Source organism: Carlito syrichta, unplaced genomic scaffold (assembly GCF_000164805.1).
Source record: "Carlito syrichta isolate Samal-C Ts95f unplaced genomic scaffold, Tarsius_syrichta-2.0.1 Scaffold239047, whole genome shotgun sequence".
Classification (NCBI taxonomy): domain Eukaryota; kingdom Metazoa; phylum Chordata; class Mammalia; order Primates; family Tarsiidae; genus Carlito; species Carlito syrichta.
In genome coordinates this window covers 190,755-216,939 of record NW_007183143.1, presented here as the reverse complement: position 1 = coordinate 216,939, position 26,185 = coordinate 190,755, and the positions used below count along the sequence as shown (strand labels likewise).

Sequence of the window (26,185 nt, the reverse complement as noted above, 5' to 3'; positions counted from 1 at the left end):
CCCTCCAGCCAAACCACTTTATCTTGGAGCCAGTTTCCTCAGCTGCTCCTCCCTGATGCTCCCTCCAGACCTCCCAGCTGGGCTGGGCTGGGAGCTAATTATGGCCTGTACAGGGCTTTGAAATGCTCAGCTTTCAGCCGGAGATGACCCTGCTGATTACCACCTTGATGGCTAGAGCATGGGTGACTCAGGAGATGGGGAGGGGCTGTACAACCTTCCATCTCAGAGGGGCCCATCTTGTCTGATCCTGTGGTGACAGTCCTGGTCCTCCTGGAAGCCCAGGGCCCACACCAGTCCTGGTGCAGAACTCGCTACCAGATGAGGGGCCGGCAAGGCTGAGCTCAGCCTATCCTGGGCAAGGGTCCTCCTGTTTCCAGACTGTCCATTCTCACAGGACTTGCCACTTACAGACGCTCCTAAGAGAGGCAGTGGGGCTCACAGGCTGGGGGAGCCCTCGGAGAGCCTGGTCCAGCTGCTCATTTTACAGCTGGGATAAATCACAGTCAAGGTTTTATACACTATGAACCTCGACTGCTGGAAGACACCTTGGAGCACCTTTGTTCTAACTTTCCCTGCATTGGAAGGTGAAGAACTAAGGTCCAGAGAGGTGGATTGACTTGCGTGCTATCACCAAGCTGCTAAGCAGCGGTGGGGTTGGTGACCTCGTTTGTCCCTTCTCTTTCTCTTTTAAATTTTTATGATGGGAAAGTTCAGACCTGCACGAAAGCGGTTGGGTACTCCTATGTGCCCATCACCAGCTTCAGCAACTACCCACTCAGGCCAGTGTCACCACCTCTCTGACCCCTCCTCCACAGATGATTTGATAAATCTTAGAAGACATTACTTCATTTGACATTATTTCACCTGTAAATTTTCCAGTGTGCGTCCCTAAAAGGCAATGGAACTCAGGTCTCTGGATTCCTAGTCTTTCGTTCTTTTAAGATTGCATCATATTTCTTATGCTAGAACCATGCCTTAAGTTGAATGAATGAACGAATGAATGAACAAGTGAACGAATGAACAGACAAATGAATGGATGAAAGGAAACCAATATTCCATCTTTATTCTTTCCAGAGAGAAGTTAGTTGCTAAAGTTCTAAGGTGATCTTTGTAGAAGACCTGTAGACCAAAAAAGGGTTTCAAACCATGTACCCCCCCAAGCAGACAGACATCATGGTAGCTATGAGCTCTGTCTTTTCAGAAGTTCTCTATAAGCTGGATCCCTGATCCCAGCTTGCCTTGGACAAGCTATACAGTTGGTTTCCCATGTCAGCCTGCAGCATGGGATTGACGTACTCTGAATGTAGAGGGTCCAATGGATAAAAGTTGAAACTATTGCTTTTCCAGTAAGAAACAGAAATGTATTTCATTTCAGGCAACCCATATAACTTATGAACTTTCTCAGAGCAGGAAAAACAACCCATCTCATGATCAATCTCATGCAGCATGGGCTGGCCTCACCCATTCTCTCCAGTCAGACATGGCCTGGTTGACAAAGCACCTCTCAACTCATAAATCACTCAATTTCCCTGAGGGATAATTATTATAATCTTCATCCCCAGGACACCTAGAAAGACAAAGACATTTGTTCAATCATGGCCCTTGACTTCCTTCCTCTCCCCGCCTTGTCCTCGGAATTCTGCTGGTAGCTGTCAGTGGGAAGGGCAGAGTGCTGACTCATCTGGGATTTTTCTGCCCAGATCAATAGCAATGATGACAACGGTGTGCTAGCTGGGAATTGGAGCGGTAATTACAGTGGAGGCCGGGACCCGAGGAACTGGAACGGCAGTGTGGAGATCCTGAAGGATTGGAAGAAGTCTGGCTTCAGGCCAGTCCGATACGGCCAGTGCTGGGTCTTTGCTGGGACCCTCAACACAGGTACCTTGTGTGTGATGCGCCTTGGCTGGGTCAGTGGACAGCAGCGGGTATGCCAAGGTCCCGTCTCCACCACGAGCCAAGTCCTCACACCAACCTTGACTTACAGCACTGCGATCTGTGGGGATCCCTTCCCGGGTGATCACCAACTTCAGTTCAGCCCACGACACAGACCGAAACCTCAGCGTGGATGTGTACTATGACTTCATGGGAAACCCTCTGGACAAGGGCAGTGACAGCGTGTGGTAAGTGTCGGATCTTTTCCCTGAACCTCGAGCACTGAGTCTGAGCAGTTTCTTGCTGTCACCATTCATTCCCTCGGGACCTAGCTTCAAACAGGAGTTGCAAGGCGAATAACATGTTGGTACACGGTTTAGAACAGAAATGCTGACAGTGCTGATGACACGCCCAACAAGACCCAGGACATCTCTTCCTAGTACTCTGCAAAGTCTGATCACCTGTTCTGTCCTGCTGCCATTGGGTGAAGGGTCTGATACTGGTGAAACACAGGATTCCTGAACTCTGGGAAGCCACTCTGAATGTATAGGGTCCAGTGGATAAAAGCTGAAACTATAGCTTTTCCAGTAAAAAACAGAAATGTATTTTCTTTCAGGCAACACATATGACCTATGGACTTTCTCTGAGCAGGAAAAACAACACGTCTCTTAACATACATATACGTGTTACATATCTGAGCTGACAGAGTGAAAAGTCCAAAGCTTATCCTGTATTCCAGATGAAAACAACAAGTTTTATATGTATTTGGGCATTTATATTTCTAACTACAAATATACCATGGGCCCATTATCAATATGCACATACTCTTACATGTGATTTAATGGCAGATGCCACTGTAAATAGGTTATATAAAATGTATAGACATATATTTATAAGTATATCGAGCAGTGTATACATATGTGTGTATATAAATAAATAGATATGTATAGTATAGATATAAAAATAGATATTGTTGTTACTACTTAAGGTTATACCATATGTCAAGTTATTATCAGATGGCAATTGAAAATGATGTCTATATCTGTATATACATATAGATATCTATGTGTCTATATATATGAAGTACCATACATATGTCATTAATCTACTGTTTTAATTCATTCCAAAGGCTACTCACACACATGCGTAATTGAACACACACACACACACACACACACACACACACACGGCTAGATAACCTTATAGCAGATGCTGTCTTTTTAGATGTTCAACTTTGAGATAGTCTATACAAAATATTTTTGTTGATTATTATTCCCAGAATAAGCAAGTCCATTTTTTCTGAAATGTGCTTAATGTAACTATGGAGTAAAATGAAAAGAAAATAGATATTGACAGGAAAAGCTGTCACAACAAATACCAACTCGGTGCCAGCAACTGAGCTGGCTAACACAGGTTTTCCCTCCCTTCTGAAGGAGAGTGAGACTTGTGTCATTCACTCAGGGTCGATGGATTCCAGGGTTTTATTGGAGGAAAGGAAGTTTATTTTAGGATTTTCTTTATCAGTCGACACATACACAACTTTCTCTTTAATGACACTGCTCCTTATGGCAAGGTTTGTTTTCCTGCTTCTCATAAATGGGTGTCTTTTCCCTGGATTTTTCTTGTGCTGTTGTGTCAGAAATCCCATGGCAACCGGTTGTGATCATTGTGTCAATGCCATTCCTAGCCTTAATTTCCTCTACAAAAGAAGGTGATTGGTCAAACAAGTGCAGGGTGGGGGTGGTCCCCTGCACACCAGGATCTGCAGGGATCCAGGAAAGTTTAGGACTATCTCTCTACTAAAAGCATTTATGGGACTGTTAGGGGACAGGGGTTTGGCAAGCCATAAGTAGAGGCTAATTAGCAGCGCGGCATGGTGTGCGATGCGCAGTGAGTGGTTCGGACGGGGAGCACTGTGGGAGCTTGGGGAAGGAATCCTCAAGGAAGGCTTCCTGGAAGCAGGAAAGTAGGACTTTTAAGCTGATTTTGGAATTCAAATCCAGGTCTCTTGGTTATTGATTCACCAGCCTTCCCACATTAACTTAACAATTCTTTCCAAATAGAATTCCCTTCGGGACAAGTATTGGCTTCTGGAGACATTCCAGGATGGCCCCACTGCCATTTCTGTGGCCTTGTGGGAATATGTCAGGTGCAGAAGCTCTGACTGTTCCTGAAAGTTCTGTGGTCCCCACATTCCCCTCTCCTCTTCTGAACCTTCTCAGAGAGCAGAGGGAGCTGGTGGTCAGTCCTACTCCATTCCCTACAGCTGTGGGCGGGGAACCAACCCTGGAGGGTGTGAGGACAGGGAGCGTAGTTCCAAACAGTCCAGCCTGCTACCATTTTGCCATGAGACTTGTGCAAGACACCTCATCCTTCTAGCCCCACGTTTCTTCATCAGTGAACTAGAAAGCTGACCTAGGACTAGATGACCACTTAAGTCTCTTACCAGCTTGAATGTTTAATCTTCTGGAGCTTTAGCCCTCCCCATCTTTTGTCTGAGAGCTAGCTCTCCCGAGGGAACCGCACTTCCACATCAAATCCCAGGTTGGAGAGAGCTAAACCAAGAGTCAGTTTTGGCCTGCAGAAAACTTACTAAGCTATTACTGTAAGGAACAAAAAACCTTTGGTCTGAACCTTCATATGTTATAAGTGTTGGAAGCTTTAGAACCTTGTCCAGAGTTGCCTATGGTAAGAGAACGTGAGGATCAAGCGAGGTCAAGCATCAAAGTGCTTAGTAACAATAACAGCAGCAATTAATAATTTGTTGAGCAATTATTGTGTGCCAGGTACTGTTCTATGTGCTTACATCTATTCTTCACACACAATGAGATAGGCACTCTTATTATTATCCCCATTTTGTAGTTGAGAAACTGAGGTGCAGAGAGATTGAGTACTTTACCCAAGGGCATGCGACTAGAATGTGGTGGGGATGGGATCTGAACTCAGGCAGTTCTGTAAACAATAAAGCATCAGAAGATGCCAGAGAATGATATTATTATTCCTGACAGATGTTTGAGAAATCGGACAGCTCCAACTTTGAGATTTTCCAGGGAGCATGGCTGGACTTCCGCAGAGGCTCTTGTGAGGTTGGATTCTGGCCAGTCCATTCAGGAGGAGAAGCTGGGCCCTGGGGTTCACACGTAGGCGGGAGACGCCACTTCTTTGTAAGACTAAACCTTGTCTTAGGGCCTCAGGGAAGAAAAACGACTTGCCCGAAATCACATTGTGACTCGGTGTCCAAGCTAGGGGTGAATCACAGGTGTTCTTGAACAGGACTCTACCAAGTCAAAGGACATTAGGACCGGAAGGGACCTTGGAGAGGGGCCTGCACATTTTATAGAAGAGGAGGCAAAGGTCTAGGGAAAAGTACTGTCTGGGGACAGGCACACTAATGAGGTTTATAACATTACATGAGTTCCTTAACGCTTCTGTGCCTCAATTCTCACCTGTGCAATGAGGGGCCAGGTCAGGGGACCTCAGCAATTCCTTCCAGCTGTTTTTGTAAACACAGCAACTAGTGAGGTAAATGTTTTTCTAAGCCATTCTACTCATGCCAGTGGTTTGGCTTAGGTGCACGGCTCCAGAGTGTTCGCTGTCTTCAGAATCAGGACACTTGTGAGGGAAGCTTAGTTTGGGATGCTTCTTGACATGGGTCCATTCTGGACTGCTGTGAAGGCGATCTCTGGAGGTTGCCCAATCATGGAGCAGCAGCCAAATGATTTGGCACAGTTTAGTCAAGGTTGTGTTGTCTTTGCTCCCCCCTGCTTGCTGTCTCTCTGTCTCTCGCTTCCTGCCTTCTTTCCTTTTTTTTGAGATAAGGTCTTGCTCTGTCTCCCAGGCTGGAGAGCAGTGGCATGATCATGGCTCACTGTAGGCTTAAACTCCTGGGATCAAGCAATCCTCCCATGTCAGCCTCCAGAGTACCTGGACTACAGGTGTGTGCCCCAATGCCCAGCTATTTTATTTTTATTTTTTGTAGAGACAGGGCCTCGCTATATTGTCCAAGCTGGTCTCAAACTCCTGGCCTTAATTGATCCTCCTGCCTTGGCCTCCCAAAGCACTGAGATAACAGGTGCGAGCCACCTGTCCTGTCTTGTGTCTTGACATTTCTGGCTTGTCTTCTTAATTCATTTGACTTGACCCCCCAATTGTTAGAGTCATAAACTTGACTCCACTTGTAGACTTTGTAGGGCTCTGAAGTAGAAGGCCAGCTTCAGGGAGGCGGAGTTGGAGCAGTGCTTCCAGAGGAGAGCTATCTGCACCCACACCTCTGCCCAGCCCCTGGCTCCTGAGGCAGTCTCTCCATGGCCTTGGCCTCTGAGTATCTGCCTCCACTAGTCCTTAGTCAGCTCCCAGACCCACAGTGAGGAACCCGAGAAGAGTGGTCTCAGCCCAAGGCCAATCAATTCAGCAAATGCAATTCAGTGTATGCTTACACTGGACACTGGGCACCAAGGGGCGTAAGTCACAGAAGCTGTGCTGGAGGAGTTTACGGCCGCATAACGAGACTGGTGATTATGGAGTGGAAGCAAAATGACCGAAGTATGCCGAGATTCAGAGATAACACAGAGGTGTCGTCGGCACACATGTGGCATACCAGGAAAGATTTTTTGGCAATGGTCTCTGAGAAAAATTTGGAAGGACAAACTGGAGTTCACCTACAAAGTGGTGGTGTCTTGGGGCCACTTTCCAGGCGGGGTCTGGAAATTCAAAGGTAAGCATAGCTCAGGTGCTGTCTCTGCAACAGTGGTTTATCAACTTCAAAAACTACATCAGAAATAACGTGGGCCAGGGGAGATGAGTAGGGCAGGAATCTGCGTCTTTAAAGAAACGCCTCAAGTGGTTCTGAGACCTACAACCTTTCCTGTTCCTGAAACCCTCAGGAAAGGAACGGAGCACAACATTGTGGGGTGGGAGAGAGTGTGGCACATAGCCAGAACCTCAAACCGGAATTTCCACAATGGCGCCCGTGGGCATTTGAAAGACGCACATCCCAAACATGTATAACCAAAGTGACTGGCTTCTGTGGGAGGGAGGAGCTGGGATATGTTTGTTTTCTGCTCTGTCTTAAATTCCTGCCTTGCGAATAAGTATTGAAACACAGCTACTTACCAATTTGTTTGTTTGTTTATTTGTTTGTTTAACCAACGCATCTTTCCCCCTTGGGTTCTTTGCCAGGAACAAAATGAATGTGAAACTTGATTTTTCACCACTTTCTCATCCCTCTCTCACCCCTTCCACCTACCTGGGGTCATCTTCCCACCCTTTCCCCCTACCTTTTCCTTTGTGACAATCATGAAGGCCCACGCAGAAAGATGCTTAGTGGGTCCTGGAGATCATTTTTATGATTTCTTTTTTTTTACATTTATAGGACATTTCAAAATATATAAAGAAGTAAAAATCATCCATGATCTTGCTCACATGTTTTTAACGCTTGATAGCTCCCTATTTAATCTTTTCTCTGTTAGTTGCTATTTATAGAACTGGGACTATACATTCTTACAAGGCGTGAGTACAGGACAGAGTATATAAGAGATACATCCTACTTTTTTTTTTTTGAATTGGAGTCTCACTCTGTCGCCCAGACTAAAGTGCGGTGGCCGCTCCCATCCACCGCAGCCTCGACCTGCTGGGCTCCGGCGATCCTTCCGCCTCAGCCTTCCAAGTAGCCGGAACTACAGGCATGCGCTACCACGCCCGGTTGATTTTTTGATTTATTGTAGAGATGAGGTCTCACTGCCCAGGCGGGTCTCGAACCCACGGGCTCAGGCAATCCACTCACCTCAGCCTCCCAAAGGCATGAGATTACAGGCTGAGCCACTGAGCCCGGCTGATACATCCTACTTTTCCCACACCTTGAAACCAACCACTTCACAACCAGTTTTAATCTTGTGTTTTTGTCTAAACATTATATTATGAGCATTTCCCTTATGTCATTAAATAACCTTCAAAAATAAGATCCCTTTAAACGCATCATTTTTCATTATATGGTCAAGCTATTATCTCTTTGCCTAATGTGATCTGTAATATTTATTTCCCTTTTCTAACCCCTTCTGCCTGGATTCAAATCCTATTCTACCTATTTACTTGCTGTGAGACCTTTGACAAGTCACTCAACTTCTCTGTGCCTCAGTTTCCAGAGTTGCTGAATGGGGATAATAATTATTTCTATCTTGCAGGGTGCTGTAAGGATTAAATAAGTTAATATAAGTAAGGCATTTAGAACACTTAACTTTTTACATTTACACAGTGTTAGCTATTATTATTTATATAATATAGATTTAAAAAATATTTATATATTTTCTAATTATAGAAGTAATGAATAATTCTCCTTACAGAAAATGAAAACATTACAGAAACAAATAGAAAATGAAAACATTACAGAAATAAATAATGTAAAACTTAGTTCATATGCACTATATACATAATATATACCCCAAATTGTTAATGTGGCTAATTAGGAAAATAGAATTATTAAAGACTTTCTCCAATTTTTAATCTATAATTTTTATTTTTTTCATTTATTTTTATTTATTTATTTATTTTTTGAGTCCGAGTCTTACTCTGTCACCCAGGCTAGAGTGCAGTAGCATGCTCACAGCCACTGCAGCCTCAACCTACTGGGCTCAGATGATCCTTCCACCTCAGCCTTCCAAGTAGCTGGAACTACAGGCACGCAGTACCACACCCGGCTAATTTTTGGCTTATCGTAAAGATGAGGTCTTGCCAAGTTGCCCAGGCTGGTCTCGAACCAGCAGGCTCAGGCAATCCTCTCACACCTCGGTCTCCCAAAGTGCTGGGATTATAGGCATGAGCCACCGCACCCCGCCTAATCTATAATTTTAAAATTCAAATGAATTTATCATATATGTACATATTCACACACACTGGTTTGTAACTTGATTTTCTTACTTCATGACACATTGTAGCTATCTCTCCATGTAAGTACTAGATTGATTTTGCTTATTCTTTTTGACAGCACTTTGATATTCTATTGCATGGCTGTGCTATAGTTTGCCTAGCATTGGTGAACTTATTGGTGAACTTTCCCCAACATTTTTACAACTACAAACAATGCCAGCCAGGTGCCGTGGCTCATGCTTGTAATCCCAGCACTTTGGGAGGCTGAGGCGGGAGGATCACTTGAACCCAGGAGATGAAGACCAACCTGGGCAATATGACAAGATCTCATCTCTACAAAATATCAGCAACAAAAAAAATTAGCTGGGCATGGTGGCGTGTGCCTGTAGTTCCAGCTACTCAGGAGGCTGAGGAGGGTAGATCTCTTGTTCAAAGTTGTGGTAAGCCATGCCAGCCTGGGAGACAGATACCCTGACTCAAAACAAACAAACAAAACAAAACAAACAAACAAACACAAAAAACAAAGCCACGTGCACATCTTTATATGTACATCTATGTGCACACACATGAGATTTTTCCATAGGAATAACTCCTAGAGGTGGACTTACTGGCTCAGTGGGTATGTAGATTTTTAGAGTTATTTTTATACCCATTGCCAAATTGCTCTCCACAAAGGTCATGCCAATTTAAACTACCACCAGTGAGGTATGACAGGGTTTGTTTTCCCACCTGGAAATGAGTAAAACAGTGAGTATCATCTTATGCTTTAATCTCTGTCGGTCTAATAGGTGTAATCTGGGTGTCTTTACAATGGTATTTCTTGGACATTTTAGTTTTCTTTTAGTAGTTGCGAGGTTAAAGTCATTTTCATATGTCTAGTGATTTGTAAGTATTAATATTAGTATAGCAAATCTCTATCTAGCATATATGTTACACGTATTTTTTTTCTACTTGTTTGATTTTTTTCAGTCACTTTTCTCGCTCATTTTCACATTGGCAAATATCTACTGATCTGTCTTCAGGTTTGTTGGAATTATTTGTTAAATAATTCATTCACTGAATTATTTAATTTCAGATATTGGTCTTTTTTCTAGTTAAACATTTCCATGTGGTTCTTTTTAAATAGTTTTTATTTCTCTGCCAAGAGTTCTTCTCCCTTCACTTCTTGTGAATATGTTTTCTCTTTGTTTCATCGAGCATAGTTCAAGCAGCTGCTTTAAAGTCTTTGTTGACAATTCCAACATCTGACTGATTTCAGGGTTGATCCCTGTTGATTGTCTTCACCCTTGAGGATAGATCACATTTTTTTTGATTCCTCGTACGTTCCATGGACATTGGACATGTCTGGATTTTGTTATTTTACTGGAACTGCCCATCTTGGGTAGACTCAAACTACAAGCTGTCCAGTGCTCTTCTATTTTGTGAGCCGCTTAGTCTACCTAATACATGTGTGGTTTGGGGTCACCCAGAGGTTTAGGAAGAGTTTCCTTGATCTTTCTTTCCAGGCCTGCCCTCATCCTCTAGCAACCCAGGTCTTAGGCTCTGTTCTTGGTTCCTTAGGTCAAAAAGCTGTGGAGTTTTTACTACTCTGCATGACCCCCTCCCCACACCGGGGCCTGTCCTTAGGGCAAAGTCAACAAAATTGTCACTGCTGGAAGCAGGCTGGCTGCTTCCTCCAAGTTTCAACCCCTTCCTTCAAATCATCCTGCTTTGTTCTCTCTCGGGTAGTTGTCTTTTCTATTTTTTCCCCAGAGGTCATCATTCTATGCAAGAGGGCTCATCTGTTATGAGCTTATCCTCAGTGTCATAAATAGAACTACTGGCTTTGTATTTGTTTGTATATAACTTTAATATTTTTTACACAGTCAAATATATTAGTCTTTTCCTCTATGGCTTCTGAAGTGGGTGGTCTGCTTGAAATCATCTTCCATCTCACAAGTTTAAAATAATTGTTTTTCCTGTTGGCTAGAACTTGGATTTATGTTGAACTTGTATTATCTTCAAGTGGAACCGAAAACTGCCAAGGTCAGCATTACTGTGGTTTCCGTGGGAGTAAAGAGGAGGAAAAGGGGGAAGAACTGAGGGATGGAATGAATAAGACTTTGGCTACCTATGTGCCTGTGAGGGGTGAGCAGTGGCTGAGGCTGACAGACTGAGACGTGAGGTAAAGAATGTTTGAGGACTGGTATGTGTCATTCTTTCACCCAGACCCCAGCAAGAGGCTGTGTGTCTCTTAGCCAGGCCTGTCACTGCTGTTACAGCCCCACTCATTATCAGCCCACACCAAACACAGACGTGTACCCCAACAGGGCACAGAGGGAAATCAGTGTGAGTTTGTCTGCTGGTAGCTGAATCCAGCCTAGATTTTTCTGCTCCCCAAAAAAGCAATAGAGCATGCTGGCCAAGGCTTCAGTTTTGGAGCTAAGCATACATGGATCCACATTTTGATTCTGCCATCGTTAGCTGCTTGACTTCTCTGAGGCTCAGTTCCCTTGCATCCCACCCCATGAGATGGGCATAAAAATAGTACCCGTTTCACAGTGGGAAAGTGCCGTGAGGATTTCCATGACACAGTGCTCACCAGGGCTTAGCACGATAACTGTCACAGGGAAAACTCATTCAATGCCTATCCAGGCATTGCACTGTCAGGGCAAAGATGTGGTGTGTTGCCACTCACCTGCTGTGTGGCCTTGGGCACGCTCGGCAGCTTCTGGTTCTGTCTGCAGGAATTTCCACGTCTGGAATGAAGGCTGGTTTGTACGGACAGACCTGGGCCACTCGTTTGGTGGATGGCAGGTGTTGGACGGCACCCCTCAGGAGAGGAGCCAAGGTAACCTTCCCGCCAGCCCTTCTCTGGGCGTGGTTCTAAGCCTCTCAGTTATTCACAGTAGCGGACAGCAACACAGGGGCGTACCTCAAAGGCCCTCTCCATTTGGGGAATTAAAACAAAATTATTCTAAAAATAGACTTCCTCCGCTAAGTTTGTTTGGCTCAGGATGCTGTTGAAATGAGTACCTTCCCAGCACCCATGCTGGTTGCTGCCGCTGCCGCAGACACCTGGCACAGGCTAGGTGACAAGGGACAGACGCTGTTCTGTGCCAATAATGATTTTCACGCACTGCCTCTGGTGGCCCATTCCTCCCAACACAGAAACCTGCAATCCCCTTGGTCCTTGGAGTTAGTCCATACTCACTGCTGCACTCAGGGCCTCCCTGATCACTCCCACAGCAGCCACACCGAGCTCATCCTCCCACAGGCTGCCCCCTCCGTGCCCTCCCAGGCCTGTGCTCCCACCCCATCGCCCCATCCTCTCTCCCCTCTTCACCCACCAAGGTGGGGTCCCAGTCTTGCCAGGAGCCTTTTCTTCTCCCTCTTCTGACCTCCAAAGCATGTTTTTGTCTGTTGCTTTCATTTTGAGTTATTTCTTTCAAACACTAAAAAAAAAAAAAAAAAAAATTAAGTAATATGTCCCCATAGCTGGAAAAAAGAAAATCAAACCATTCCAAAAGGATTTACAACAAAAATGAAGTCTCACCCCACTCTCAACCTCTAGCCCCTCAATGCATGTACTTGATTTGGGGGCTGGGAAGTAATTGTAAACCTCCAGTGTCTTCTAGGACACTATTTTTCAATTTTTTCATTGCAACCTATTAGTGATTATTAAAACAAGATACTAGGTTGTGACCATCATTTTAAGAAATGAAATGAAATGGAAAGGGGGGGAGACATAAAATACTAAGGCTCATTCAATATAGTAAGACTAAGCACTATTGTCCTGTGGAATTTTTGCTTCAGTATCACAAGTGTGCCAAGATGTCAAGTGTATTTCTTTCTAGGGGTCATGGTAAAAAGAAAAAAAAGTTGAAAGTCCCCGAGAAGACCTGTCTATCTACCTGAGCTACCTATATGCTGAGAGCTAAGAGGAGGAAAGCGGTGGTCAGACTTGGGAGCTCAGAAGAAGGACAGAGCCCTGTGGGCCTGTGTTCAGGGAGGTCTTCGCAAACAGGAGAGCTGCGGCCTTTTAGGGGAGAATGCTTTGCAGAGGCAGAAAAGACACAACTGCCTTGCGCATGAAACAGCAAGACTTTTCTCTTTAAGAAACAGACCAAAAAATTAGGTCGACTTGGGCTAGGCACCCATGGAATGCAGGGCTGAGACCGTCTTATATAGAAGTGGCGTTCACTCCGGGTGGCCAATAGGCAAGGAGGGTCTCTGCTGAATGCCATGGGGGTGGAGCAGATGGTCAAGGCCGAAGGAGTTTAGGTGGAGCAGAGGTGGGAGATGGAATGTTCAGGGAAGGCCTCAGAGGGGTGGGCCCTGGGGAGGTGGGCCCAGCCTTGGCACGTATCCAGCCTCTGCACCCTGGCCACCAGGGGTGTTCCAGTGCGGCCCTGCTTCAGTCAATGGTATCCGAGAGGGGGACGTGAACCTGGATTACGACATGCCCTTCATCTTCGCGGAGGTGAACGCCGACCGCATAACCTGGCTGTACGATAGCAACACAGGCAAGCAGAGGCAGAATTCCGTGGACACCCGCTCCATTGGCAGGTACATCAGCACCAAGGCGGTGGGCAGCAACTCCCGCGTGGACGTCACCGAGAAGTACAAGTACCCAGAAGGTAGGAGGGATGCTGACGGGGCGGGGCACATGGGGCCCCATGGTGGGAGAACAGCTCTGAGCATGGAAAGGAGCAAAGGCCTCGCCCTCTCTCCTCCCCTCACCTGCAGCCAGTTCTGCCTGAATGATAGGATTGCTCCCTGGCATCTAACACCCAACTCCCAGGACCGTCTCCAGCGGGAACAAAACCATCACGGGCAGCCGCAATGCCAAGTGCAAGTTTGCTGCAGGGCACAGGAGGCTGTCAGCCCAGCTCATCTCCAGCTGTGTCCCTTTCTCAGTTGCACAAGTGGGGCAACAGCACTGTGACTGAGCATCACAGGGAGAGACACAGCCCTGTGGATGGCCTGCAAGGGCTTTGGGAGAGATTTCTTAGTCAGTCTGTTCCCCTGGCCTCCAGAAATATAGGCAGAAAACACCATCTGAAAAAGAAGCAGACAGAGAAACCCAGAGATGTGGGCTTGTGCTGTGTACACTCAGAGGCCCCCCAAGAAGCCACATGGTGTGTAATGAGGAGAGTGCCCAGGTCCCTGGCGTCTCAGGCATCCATTCCCCTGAAGTCCCTGACCTCCCCTAGTCACCTTGGAAGGCCAGGAGCTATGAGGCTGCCTTGACTCCAGTTACATGTGTGGCCTAGAGGTTGCTTTCGGAACCAACAGTTTGTCTCTTTGAGGATTCTCAATAGTGTCAAAAGTTCTGCATTTGAAGGTGAAGTTCGTTTCTAGAAACAGCCCAAAGTAACTTAGCACTTGTTCTAGCAGACCATGGATACTCCCAAGTGGGGTCAACATCTCACTCTTTCTAAAATGCTTTGAAATCCTTGATTCCATTGATCCTCACAGTCGGTTGTGAGGGGTCGAGAGAAGTACTCTCATAAAGGTGCCCACAGTACACCCTGAAGTGAGCCCTAAACCTCTGAGCAACTGCTGGCTGTTGGTGTTGGCCGGGTTTGCAAAAGCTAAGCATGGGGGAAGGAGTCTGACTCCAAGTCCAGCTGGGTGACCCCTCTGGGAACTGATGCTTGTAGATATTTTGAGGCCCAGCCCTAAGGTAATGAGATTGGTGGCCTCCATTTGCCCCCAGTCTGCCTCTGTGGGCCGTTCCCAGGGTTGAGGTCAGATGGACTTTTGCTCAGTCAATAAACACATTCTGAGACCTTACTAAGTGCTGGCTTCATGCTGGGCTCTGGGGAGGCAACAGAGACTGAAGATGGGGTGGGGGTGGGGGTAGATAGAACAATATTTTGAAACATGTCATGATGCAAAAAAGTGTCAGGGACCAGCAAGCAAAACACCTGGGGCCCAAGGTGAACTTCAGGCCTTCCTCTCTTAACTTGACCACCTCACACGTGCTTCTTGTGATCTCTGACCCCTCTCTCCCCCCCTATAGAGTGAGAACAGCAGTGCTTGTTTTCGGTAGAATTTAAATGAGCCAATGTACACCGCATGCCAAGAGCAATGCCAGGCACACAATGAAGACTTAATAAACAACAGTGGTGACCTTACTGATTTGAACACCTATAGCCTCACTGGAACAATGACCTCCCAAGGCGGCTATTTTACAGGCTCTGCTTATATGGAGTTATGATCCTGTGGGTCTCCTTACCTAACTCTCACACTTTAATCCTGTTTCTTGGGGACTCTGGCTGTCCCAGCCAAACCCCCTAAACAATGGAGAGGAGCCAGCCATGAGATTGGGAGGGGTTCCCTGCAGGACTCCTGGCAGCACCCTAGCCCTGCGTGACAGCAGGACAGATCACCCTGCTTGGTGTTGCCCAGCTCTTCTTTCCTAATGAGTCCAGCTTGTTTCTGAGGGCCCCAGGGAGGAAAAGCTCATAAAACGGGTTGCTAAGTATTGATGCAACAGCAACACCAAAGGGAGAAAACAGCAGCAGGAAGAAGCTCAGTCTTGAGTAAGCCGAGCAGGTGACCTATATAGGTATCGCAGCTCTAAGCCTCATTGAGCAAACATACCTGCTTCAAGGTCGCAGGCACAGAAGGCTGAGGCCCGTGCACAGCCTTCAGCTCTGGGTGTGGACTTACGACTCAACCAGAGGATGGGAAGGCACCAGAAGGAACCCAGCCCACCAGGAGCTAGCAACTTAGGTAATCTGGCAGCCTGCCTCCTTTTTAGTAGGGTGTGAGGGAGGAACCTTAGACCAGGGGTTCAGACACCTGAGGACTGGCTCCCTCTTGGCCTCAGATCTTCAGAGTGGTCTGGACCAGTCGCTTCTCTTAAGGTCTTAATGCTAACATGAGGGACTTGGACAAGTTGGTCTCTGAAGTCTCTTCCAGTTGTTACACGTAACTTGTGGGAATGGGCCTGCGGCATATCAAGTGCTTATCATAAGCCATCTCGTGGCTTAATTTCCAGGTTGGTTGGGGAGGGTGGGGGACCATACGTGTGATTTATAGATGTAAACATAGCCATTCTTCTCTGTGTACCTCTCTGTGTTCCTGGAAGGTCAACACCTCCTTACAGCAGGTCTAACTCAGGTCAAGGCCTTATGCGAACTGCTTAGTCAGCCCAGATGTGGCTTATGGCTGGTTACTCAACTCGCAGTGCCCTGAGAGCCATTTTCGGGCACATCACTGTCATTCTCTATGGACTACTTATGCCATCACACTCAGCAGCACCCATAGGCTGAGTCAGTGTCCAAAACCCATCCTTTTATCCAGCCCTTGCATTTTGAGACCTGAAATCTCTCAACAATTTAACTTAGTCATCACTTGTCACCATACCAGTCATGGAAAGGCCTTGTCGACTGGCACAAAGTGTCACTCCTTGACTCTTGTTTTTCTTTAGTAGAAGAACATGGTCACCTGTTTTGAAAGTGTTTTGAATGAAGTCAGTTCTAAATCATACCCTTATTTTTGGCTTATGAATTCTAGCCATTTTCTGCTCAATTTTTGTGATTTATTTCAAAATTACCTGTTTGTTCTTTCAGTCTCACAAAAGACCTCTTATTAGAAAAAAGAAACCTAACTTAATTAACATAAACAGATGACCAAGCCATATAGTAACTTTGTGCAAGTGCCGGTTAGGCTTTCTCTACAGTCTTCGAAATGTAGAACTGATTGGAAAAGCACTAGAGACCAGCTGGTCTGGGAGTCTCAGGTTAAGGCAGGTGAGAGGGAGACCTGTGGAGGTCGAACACTCACCTGGAGCAGCATCCTGGGGCAGCAGTGAGCCAGCGTTCGTCCCAGGCCACCTTTCCCGGCAGGACACTGTCCTTTGTCCCAGGTTGCCCTGCATCCCTGAGATGCTCCTCTCTTTTCCCACCACACAGGTTCCAGCCAGGAAAGAGAAGTGTTCCAAAAGGCTTTGGGGAAACTGAAACCCAATGCATCATTTGGACCAACATCTTCAGGGCGTTTGGAATTAGAGGAACGGGAGCCCAGCATCTCTGGGAAATTCAAGGTCATGGGCTTGCTGGCAGTGGGCAAAGAAGTCAGCCTGGTCCTGCAGCTCAAAAACCTGACCAGTGATCCGAAGATAGTGACAGTGAACATGACCGCCTGGACCATCGTCTACAATGGCACGCTTGTACACGAGGTGTGGGAGGACTCCGTCACAATGTCCCTGGATCCCGAGGAAGGTAACTCATCCTGTAGTTGGTGGGGCTCCACAGATCCAAGGTGGCTGACAGTCTTCTGGGGCTATGGGGTATCTTCTGGGCTCTAGGTTAGTCAGCCAACTAAAGATAGAGCAGCACATGGCCCCTGTGATTGAGCTGTGGGTCGTGATGCTTTGGCAGTTGCTGTCTCTATGAACAGTGCCAGTCAGAGTGGTGCCGACCCAAATCCTTCTATGCCCTGGGGAAGGAGGGAGGTAGGCTTTGATGGTTCATAGCCAGGAAACAATATCACTGATGGGTGATATACCACCTGTATACCACCTCACGGCTGGCAGAGTATGTCCTTGTATACCACCTCACTTGACCTAAAAAAAAAATGGATTTCAGTATTCATTTTAAAGAGGCAGAAAGGGAGGCTTAGAGAGATTTATGACTTGCTTAAGAAATTAAGTGTGCCAGGCTCAGTGGCTCAGCCTGTAATCACAGCACTTTGGGAGGCCGAGGAGAGTGGATTGCCTAAGCCTGAGGGTTTGAGACCAGCATGGGCAACTTCGCAAGAACTCAACTCTACAATAAATAAAAAAAAAATTAGCTGGACATAGTAGTGTGCACCTGTAGTTCCGGCTACTTGGAAGGCTGAGGTGGAGAAATCGCCAGAGCCCAGCAGGTCGACGCTGGGGTGGCTGTGAGCGTGCCACTGCACTCCAGCCTGGGCGACGGAGTGAGACCCCAACTCAAAAAAAAAAAAAAAGGAAGGAAAGAAAAGAAATTAAGTGTCATAGCTCATAAGTGGCAGTGCCTGGTCTTAGTCCTAGGTTTCCTGATACTAAACCCAGTGCCCCTCCTATTTTCTATGTTGTGTTGCTGCCACCTATCTCCCCTCAGCCCCGTCCCTCAACAAATCACTTTTCAGGTTGGACCGTGGAAGGGTTGCAGTAACCACAGGGCTGTGAACCCCTGCCACCCAGGACAAGGAGCACTGTTCCCCCACAACTGCTCAGGGCTGGACGGAGTTTCTGAATTCCTGACAACATTGACAAGGATTTCTTAGAAGTCTGAGTACTGGGGAACAGTGACTCCTTGTCCTGGGTGGCAGGGATGAGAAGGGAACAAGGTGGAGCGGATGAAGGCAGGTGCCACAGGATTGGAACGCAGGTGTGCCCACATTGGCAAAATCCTTCAAGCTGTTGTGAAAAGTTGGGACTTACCAAGCAGATTAGCAGGGGTGGGGTGGTTCATATAAGGAACAAATAGAAACTGATTAATTACACAGCCCATCTTGAAGGAATTCTGTCTGTAGAGAAACTGAGAGGTGTCACACCTATCAAAAGGTGGCTTCCTTAGAATCTGTCTTCAGGCAGAATTTTAGCAGAAATCTCTAGATCAGAAGCAAATGCCTAGCTGTTATTGACCTTCAGATCTCAAAGGAAGACATACTTTGGAGATCATAAAATTCACAGAAGGGAAATGGCTAAAAAAATCTTTTTGAGGCCAGGTTCAGTGGCCCAGCCTGTAATCCTAGCACTTTGGGAGGCCAAGATGAGCGGATTGCCTGAGCTCGCAGGTTTGAGACCCACCTGGGCAACTTGATGAGATCTCATCCCTACAACAAATCAAAAATTAGCCGGGCGTGGTAGCGCGCACCTGTAGTTCCAGCTACTCGGAAGGCTGAGGCAGAAGGATCGCCAGAGCCCAACAGGTCGAGACTGCAGTGGCCAGGAACGTGCACTGCACTCCAGTCTGGGTGACAGAGTGAGACTCCAACTCAAAAAAAAAAAATCTTTTTGCAAGAGACAGCAAAGTGACTTGGGACCCGGGAGGAGGCAGGTGCAGTGGTCTTGAAGTCCTGTTGCCACTTGCTGGATGACCCTGGTTAAGTCTCCCTCCCTTTCTGAGCCTCATTGGTCACTGACCAGGAGGGTTAAACCAGCTGTTGCAAGGGACTGTCCTCTCTACATTCAGGGCAGCCATGGCAAATTCCCCCAGTGCTGGAAGCAGAGGCAATGTTCTCCTTACAGTCTTACCTGAAAGAGTCTGTGACACTGTGGGTGCCAGGACACTCCCAGGCCACCCAGCATGACTGCCTGGGCAAGGGTAACCCCAGGAACATCAGGAGAGGGAGAGAGCCCTGTGGCCTGTGGTGTCAGAAGAGGATCCTTGGGGAGGAGCTGTGTACATGGAGAGAAGCTGGAAGAGGGATTTCCATCTGAGGGGACCATGGGCATCAAAGTGCCAGGGTATAAAGGTACCTGTTTTGTCTCATGAGAAATGCAGAAGGTTCTTTTAAGGGAGTGGTGAGTCGGGATCAGGGGGTGCAGGGTCAGGTTGAGGGACCCGAACTTTAGCCCTGAGGCAGCAAGGAGCCATGGACGTTTGTGTGTGTTTTTAAAATTTATTTAATTTTAAAGATGTAGGGTACAATTCAGAAGTAGGTATACAAGTGGTCATCATACAGGTAAAGTTGGGGCCTACATTTGGTCCCCACTTTGCTGTGGTTTTGTTTTTGTTTTTGTTTTTTTTTGAGTCTGAGTCTCACTGTCACCCATGGCTCACCACAGCCTTGACATTCTAGGCTCAGGTGATGCTCCTGAGTAGCTGGGACTACGGGCACATGCCACCGTGCCTGGATAATTTTTTCTTTTTAATTTTTGTAGAGATGAAGTCTCACTACATTGCCCAGGTTAGCCTCAAATTAAATTCCTGGGCTCCATCAGCTGTCTCACCTCAGCCTCCCAAAGTTCTGGGATTACAGGTGTGAGCCACCATGGCTGACTTCATGGAAGATCTTTGAAGTGACATGGAAGAGGAGAGACATGACTTAGAAAAAGAAAAAAAAAAAACAAACACGAACGCTTCATCTGACTGGTGTGTGAATTTAGAAGCAGGAGAGACCATGGTAGAAAGGCAGTTCTGGAAGCTGCTGTAATAGAACCCCAGGTCATAAGATTACTAGGAGGGCCCTAAGCATGTATTTCCCCAGCACCCAGCTTCCCTTCCCACCTGTTACTGTGTTATTATTGTGATTGTCATTGTCATGAGGCAGTCAGGTACAGTCAGGTAGCGTTTGCATTCTTCCCCTACCTTAGACACTTGCCCTCCAACACCTCCCAAGGTGGGGAAGAAGCCTCAGCAACTTCAGCCCCGGCAAGCCTATCTTTCTGCAAGTCTGCCCACCCAGAGCCCTGGTCCCTCCCTGGGCTCTCCCTGGAGCCCACCCTGCCCAGGGGGAAGCTTCCTATGGGGCCTGGCCCGGGAGGGCTCAGTTAAGCCCTGGGCTATAGATCTCCTGCTAGCTTGCCCTGGCTTGGCTTGGCGTCCGTTCTGAAGAAGCTGTCCCTACTCCCTCTCACCCTATTCCCCTGGCTTGTCCTTGCAGAAGCAGAGTATCCCGTGAAGATCTCATATGCTCAGTATGAGAAGTACCTGAAGGCGGACAACATGATCCGGATCACAGCTGTGTGCAAGGTCCCTGAAGAAGCAGAGGTGGTGGTGGAGCGGGACGTCATTCTGGACAACCCCACCCTGACTCTGGAGGTAACAGGATGGGAAGGGATGCCTCCCCCAGCCAGCCCAGCTGCCAACAGCCCCACCCGCTCCCCGTTCCCGTGAGCCTCAGCGCTCCCAGACCACAAGGGAAAGTCTATTCCTGCTGGGAAGGGCAGAGAACTGGGCCTGGCTCGGGTCGGGCCTTTGCCAGAGGGTCCAGCTGAGAACTCCCACTCAGGTCACTGTTCTTGCTTCCTGCCTGGTGAGATAAGCACATGTGCCTGGCAGCTTCTCAGATTCTAGTTCTAGATCCACTGGGGGTATCAGCCGAGGAGGGGACTGGAAGAACTCTGTTCAGTTTGTTCGCTCCCTCAGCAGCTGAGCATCTGCTGTGTTCTGGGTAGTTCCAGGCTCAGGAGTCGCAGAGAGGCACAGGGGTGGATTCTGCCCGTGGCAAATTAAGCTGTCCTTCTAGGGCCTCAGCCCAGGTGCCTGTTTGTGGACTAGACCAGAAGCAGGCATGACTCACATGCATCCCTCAAGGCTCTGGACCCTGGACTCACAGAATCCTAGACCCTGAGGAGCCTAGAGTTGTGATCCTGTGTCCTGCTATTTTATACATGTGTACACCGAGGCACAGAGGAAAGGGAGCAACCAGTTACGGCCAGAGCCAGGGTTATACCTTAAAGGACCCTGGGACTTCCAGCCTGCCTTTCCCAAGATGTCCCTAGCCAGCCACAGCATCTTCAGATTGTTGAGGACAAGGACTCTGCTTTCTCTGCTTTGGGGTTTACTTTCGTTTGCTTCTCAGGAGCCCAGGCATTGGGGCTCACAGGTCTATGTGAGGCCCCTAGTGCTACTCTATCCCTTCCTCAGCGCCAAGCAGGAGCACCTGTGCTGACTTCAAGCCTGTTCCTTACCCTCTAGCCCTTAGCCTATTCCTTACCTTCTACCCTCTAGCCCGATTCCCCCAGCCCAGGGTAGAGGGCACCAGAACCAGGCAGCACAGATCTGAGGGGTAAGAGGCCAGACGAAGACTGGCAGATGGATGGGCAGAGAAGATGAGGTCTTTCTTCCCTAGGAGTCCAACCAATAGCCTCATGAGTCAGGTCCTCCCTCATCTGCTGTATCTACCATCTGCCCCAGTGGTCAAGACAGTAATTGTTTTTCCTGTCCAGTCCCAATGCCACTAGCTTCCCAAGTCCCAGATTACTAGAGGAGTCATGGATGCCCCGGCCTCACCCCCTCCCTAAACTGCACCCTAGCTGCAGGGATTCCCAACTTCAGACAGAGGGCAGCAGGGGGATACAGGGAGCCATCTCTGATGAGCGGTCTGGTCCTCCCAGGGAGCTAGCCTTTGCTTGTACCTTTTCACTATCATGGTTAGTGTGGACTATGCTTCAGGATGAGGGGTCAGTTCTCCACCTTAGGGAGCCAGTGACTGGACAGCCAGTTTGCGGGCAGCAGAGAGAAGCAGTAGTTCAGACCTTGGGCGGTGTCACCAAATGGGCCTGGCGCTGTATCTGGGCCACTTCATTTATCAGTGGTGACACTGAGCAGGTCCCTTAATCTGAGTCTCAGTTGCTGTAACTCTGTCATCAAGATAACAAAATACTTCCCTTGGAGGGTGTCATTTCCTGACCTCCCAAATTCGTCCTGGGCCTAGTTATCCTCAGAGCCGCCTGTCCTCTTCCTTCCTGGCATTTGTCCCAGCTGAAATCATATCTTTCTTTGTGCAATTATTTGATTGCACACCCCACCCCAACTGTAAACTCCACAAGGGCAGGTGATACCTCTGTTCTAATTTCACCACTGTCTCCCTTGGCACAAGATCTTAGTAGATAATCAGTATTTGTACAAGAGAGACAGCCTCCTTCTTGGGGCAGGATTGGGACAGAGTCCCTGGGCTCTGGGCTTGCAGTCTTCCCTTCACTGTCAACCATGCTTGTCCCCAGCCTGTGAAACCTCTCCTGCTTCCCAAGGCCTTCCTAAGAAGCTTTCCCCATCTCTGTGCACAGACGAGTGCCTACTCCAACTCCTGAGCTGGGAAACAAGGCTGGGTGGCGGCCAGTTCAGTGATGAAATTTTTTGCCTTAAAATGATCCATGTTTAAACAAAGGTGGTTTTTTCCCCATTATATTCCTTTAGCCAATATCCTCCAACCTTCTTGCAGTGGTATCTTTCATTCAACACTTTGACTCTGCATCTTGTGGATTTCCATAGCGAGTCTCCTTTCTCTTTAAAGACACTGTAATATCTTTAGAAAGGAAATCAGAATATATTCAAGCTAGCCATGTGCCACCATGAACTCTCTGATGTAATCTTTTCAAAAGACTCCCAATCTTCCCTTTTTTTAGGCACATTCTTTTTTCCGCTTACGCCCTCAGAGAATCAAGGCATCCTTGTCTTGATTGAATGGATCAGTACACAGCTCACTCAGAGCAGGGCACAGATTTTTAAACTCGTGAAAATGATCTGTATGAAAAGATGATAATTTGGGTAAGACCCCATTATTTCACATAGCACCAATTGGCAATTAGCACTGAGGACCTGAGACCATGGAATCAGACCACCAGAAAACCGGAGCATTGTTCCTTCAAATTGGACCGTGGCCTGTGGCAATCCAAGGCAGGTTTTTTGGTGGCCCTCAGTATCCCCCCTGGGTGCACTTACAGATCTGGGTCAATAGATGGTGAGCAGCACCCAAGAAAGAAAAACAAATCCAAGGAAATCTCAAATGTCAGTGTGAAAAATATGGCACCATTTATGTAGCTTTGTTATATTCCAATAGCATAAAATTCGGCTTCAATCTCAAATGATGCCATGCACTTAAATGAGTCCATGGGAGAAATGATAGTCCAGGTCATGGTCTCTACGTTGCTTCAATTATTCACAAATTATCGGTAGGTATCGCAGGGCCTGTCAGAAAGAGCAAAGGCTTTGGAACCAGCTGAGCTCTGCTCCTTCCCAATGTGTGAATTTTCCAGGTTATTGAATTAGTCTGAACTTCAGCCTTGTCACCGAAAAATGGTTGCTCTGAGGATTAGTGACAAGAGAAACAAAACCCAGACCAACAACAACAACAAAAAAAAAAACCCAGCAACCTCTCCAGTGATCCTTGAAAGAAGACAGAAAGAAATCCACCAGTCATATAATTTCAGTGTCTATCTCCAAAATGCTTTCCCCCACCCATGATCTCATCTGATCCCTGCTGAGAGGGAATGGATGACGGTCTCTCCTTCTCAGAGGAGGAAGTTCAGACCCTGAGAGATGACTTGTCTGTTCAGAGTCATGGCTGCTTCTTGTACAACAGCTTGTATCTTTTGGTCTGAATAAATAGTCCAGGATGCTCTTCTGACCCCAAACCCAGTCTTCACCTTCTCTGACCCCTGAATAAGGACAGTGCGTGCTGGAGTCCCTCCCAGACCACAGCATGGTACACAGGGATTGTCGGGGCTCCGGAAGTTTAGAAGGACATCGGTAGACTGGGGTGTAGAAAGAGGTGGCCCTACTGAGCTGGGCGGACCCAAGACCTGTGACGAAGAGCAGAAGGGGCTGCACTGTGAGCCTGGGTATGGCAGCCTCAGGGGCCAGTGGCTGCCCTATTCCACTCCGGTGGGGCCTCCCAAAGAGGCACGTTCAGGCTCTAAGGGAAGAATTAAGACCCACGAGCAGGAAGTCCAAGGAAAGTGGTGGTGTCAGATTCCGCATGAAAAGTATCCTAACTCTCCCAAATGGAAGCAGGGGATAAACTGAAGTCGGGTCAGCCTCTGCAGCGTGCCCCTCCTCCCCCTCCACAGCTTGGTAAGGACAGTAGTGTCCCAGGAATCCCTGCGTGGATATGTGGGGGGGCCATCTGGTCGGTGCGCCTGGTACTCAGGAGGGCTTTGTACATGGCTCTCTCTTCCTTTGTCCTCAGCGACGGCTTCCCCATCACCACGTAATGCTACCCCACCCTCCCCAAGGGGCGGGCAGGCACAGAGCAGCCTGGGTCCTGACCCGGCCGTCCCTCTTCTCCACAGGTGCTGGACCAGGCTCGTGTGCGGAAGCCTGTGAACGTGCAGATGCTCTTCTCAAACCCCCTGGATGAGCCGGTCAAGGACTGCGTGCTGATGGTGGAGGGCAGTGGCTTGCTGCTGGGCAACCTGAAGATCAAGTGAGTCCCCAGCCTGCGTGCCAGCATGGGGCTGGCGAGAGGGGCGGAGGGTGCCCACCAGAGCCCCTGGGCAGGCAGACAGCAGTCTCTCTGGTCTTGGGTTCTTTACTCTTTGGGGGGATCTGGAAACGTAAGAATCTACACTTGCATTTGGTTTAGGGGTTACCCAAACTCGAACTCCTGGGAAGACCAGGTCATCTGAGCTAAAAGCTGGCCTGGGGGATTATAATATTTGGGAGATGATGGAACCTCCTCCCTGGTCCCCTGTTGAGGTGTCCCAGGACTAAGGGGCCAGTGACCCAGGAGGCAGCTAGAGGAAGCTGAAGAGGTGACCAGCCACCACCAGCACAGGTCCTGAGGCCACAGAAGGCCTGTCCAGCACAAGGTCTTTGTGTCTCGCATCAACACTGATTCGTGCCCTTCCCCTCAGCGTGCCAACCCTGCGCCCCAAGGAGCGGTCCCGCATCCGCTTTGAGATCATGCCCACCCGGAGTGGCACCAAGCAGCTGCTTGCCGACTTCTCCTGCGACAGGTTCCCTGCGATCAAGGCCATGCTGTCCATCGATGTGGCCGAGTGAAAGGCCCTGGCAGCCCCGATACAAACTTGGGTAACACGGAGCAGGAAGGGCTTACCTGTGGAGTGAGACCACTGCCCATGCTGTCCAGCCTGGGCTACCCACTCCACCCCCAAGGCTACCGGACATGGACCTCCAGTCTCCAGCACATGCCCCCTTCCCCCTCCCTCTAGGTTGGACCGTACCTTGGTCCCTTTTGCACGTTCCCTAGCCACGTCCCACCAGAGTTGCCTGCTCTGTGAGCCCGAGGCCCTGCTCATCCCTCACGCCCTTCAGTGCTGCAGGACAGGCTAGCCCCTGACCCAGGGATGCTCTGAGGGGATACGGGGAGAGGGTGGTCTGAACTGTTTGCTGATACCCAACCTGCAGTTGGGGCATTCCTGCTCCTCCCTCAGGCCACCTCAGAGGACAGTCACTTGCTGCAGCATCCACACCCCTAACACTCAAAATAAACGTTAAACAAGCCAGTCACACAGCACTGACTCTACCAGACTGCTGTTTCCCTGGACGTGGTAAAGGGGGCTGGGGCCATGCCCTGCTGGATCGGAGAGGCCTTGTTCTCTGTGTTCCCATGTCCAAAGGAACTGGCTTGGCCTGCCTGGCTCTCAGGCAAAAATAGGGAGATGTTTCAAGCCAATTTAGCAAGACTTTCTAATGTGATGTCCAAAAACAGAGAAGGCTGCCACAGAGGGCTTCAAACATTCTCTGTGTGGCCAGGCAAACTCTTTTAGACCTTTTCTACATGGGTCAGAGTGAGAAGGGACTTCACAGTGCTTGCTGGAACCCCTCTGGCAGAGCAGGCTCCGGGGGTGGCCTGGCCCCTCTCTTGCAGACAGGATCCAATGTGCCCTCCAGCTGGCCACAGTGCAGTTAACTCTGCTGGAACCTTCTCTTCCTTCATACACATGCTGATGGCTCCACAGCCTTTGTCCCTTAAAATAACCCCAAGCGGAACCCATTAGCTGTGCTGTCACTTGTGCTGACTAATCCCACTTTGACAACTCTACCTCATGTTCTGAATTTGAGAGACCATCTAGTCT

At 48.2% G+C, this 26,185-nt stretch overlaps 1 protein-coding gene across 1 annotated transcript in view; it reads left to right on the top strand.

The window, feature by feature from the left end:
• Positions 1-25,323, top strand: part of TGM3 (transglutaminase 3) — an 84,620-nt gene extending 59,297 nt beyond the window's left edge. Inside the window, exons 10-17 of the mRNA XM_021709492.1 lie at positions 1,701-1,878; positions 1,985-2,120; positions 11,460-11,563; positions 13,107-13,352; positions 16,641-16,949; positions 20,305-20,462; positions 24,437-24,570; positions 25,001-25,323. Of these exons, the coding sequence (XP_021565167.1) occupies positions 1,701-1,878; positions 1,985-2,120; positions 11,460-11,563; positions 13,107-13,352; positions 16,641-16,949; positions 20,305-20,462; positions 24,437-24,570; positions 25,001-25,148 (1,413 nt within the window). The 3' untranslated portion in view covers positions 25,149-25,323. The remainder of the gene's footprint in view (positions 1-1,700; positions 1,879-1,984; positions 2,121-11,459; positions 11,564-13,106; positions 13,353-16,640; positions 16,950-20,304; positions 20,463-24,436; positions 24,571-25,000) is intronic.
• The last annotated feature ends 862 nt before the right edge of the window (positions 25,324-26,185 follow it).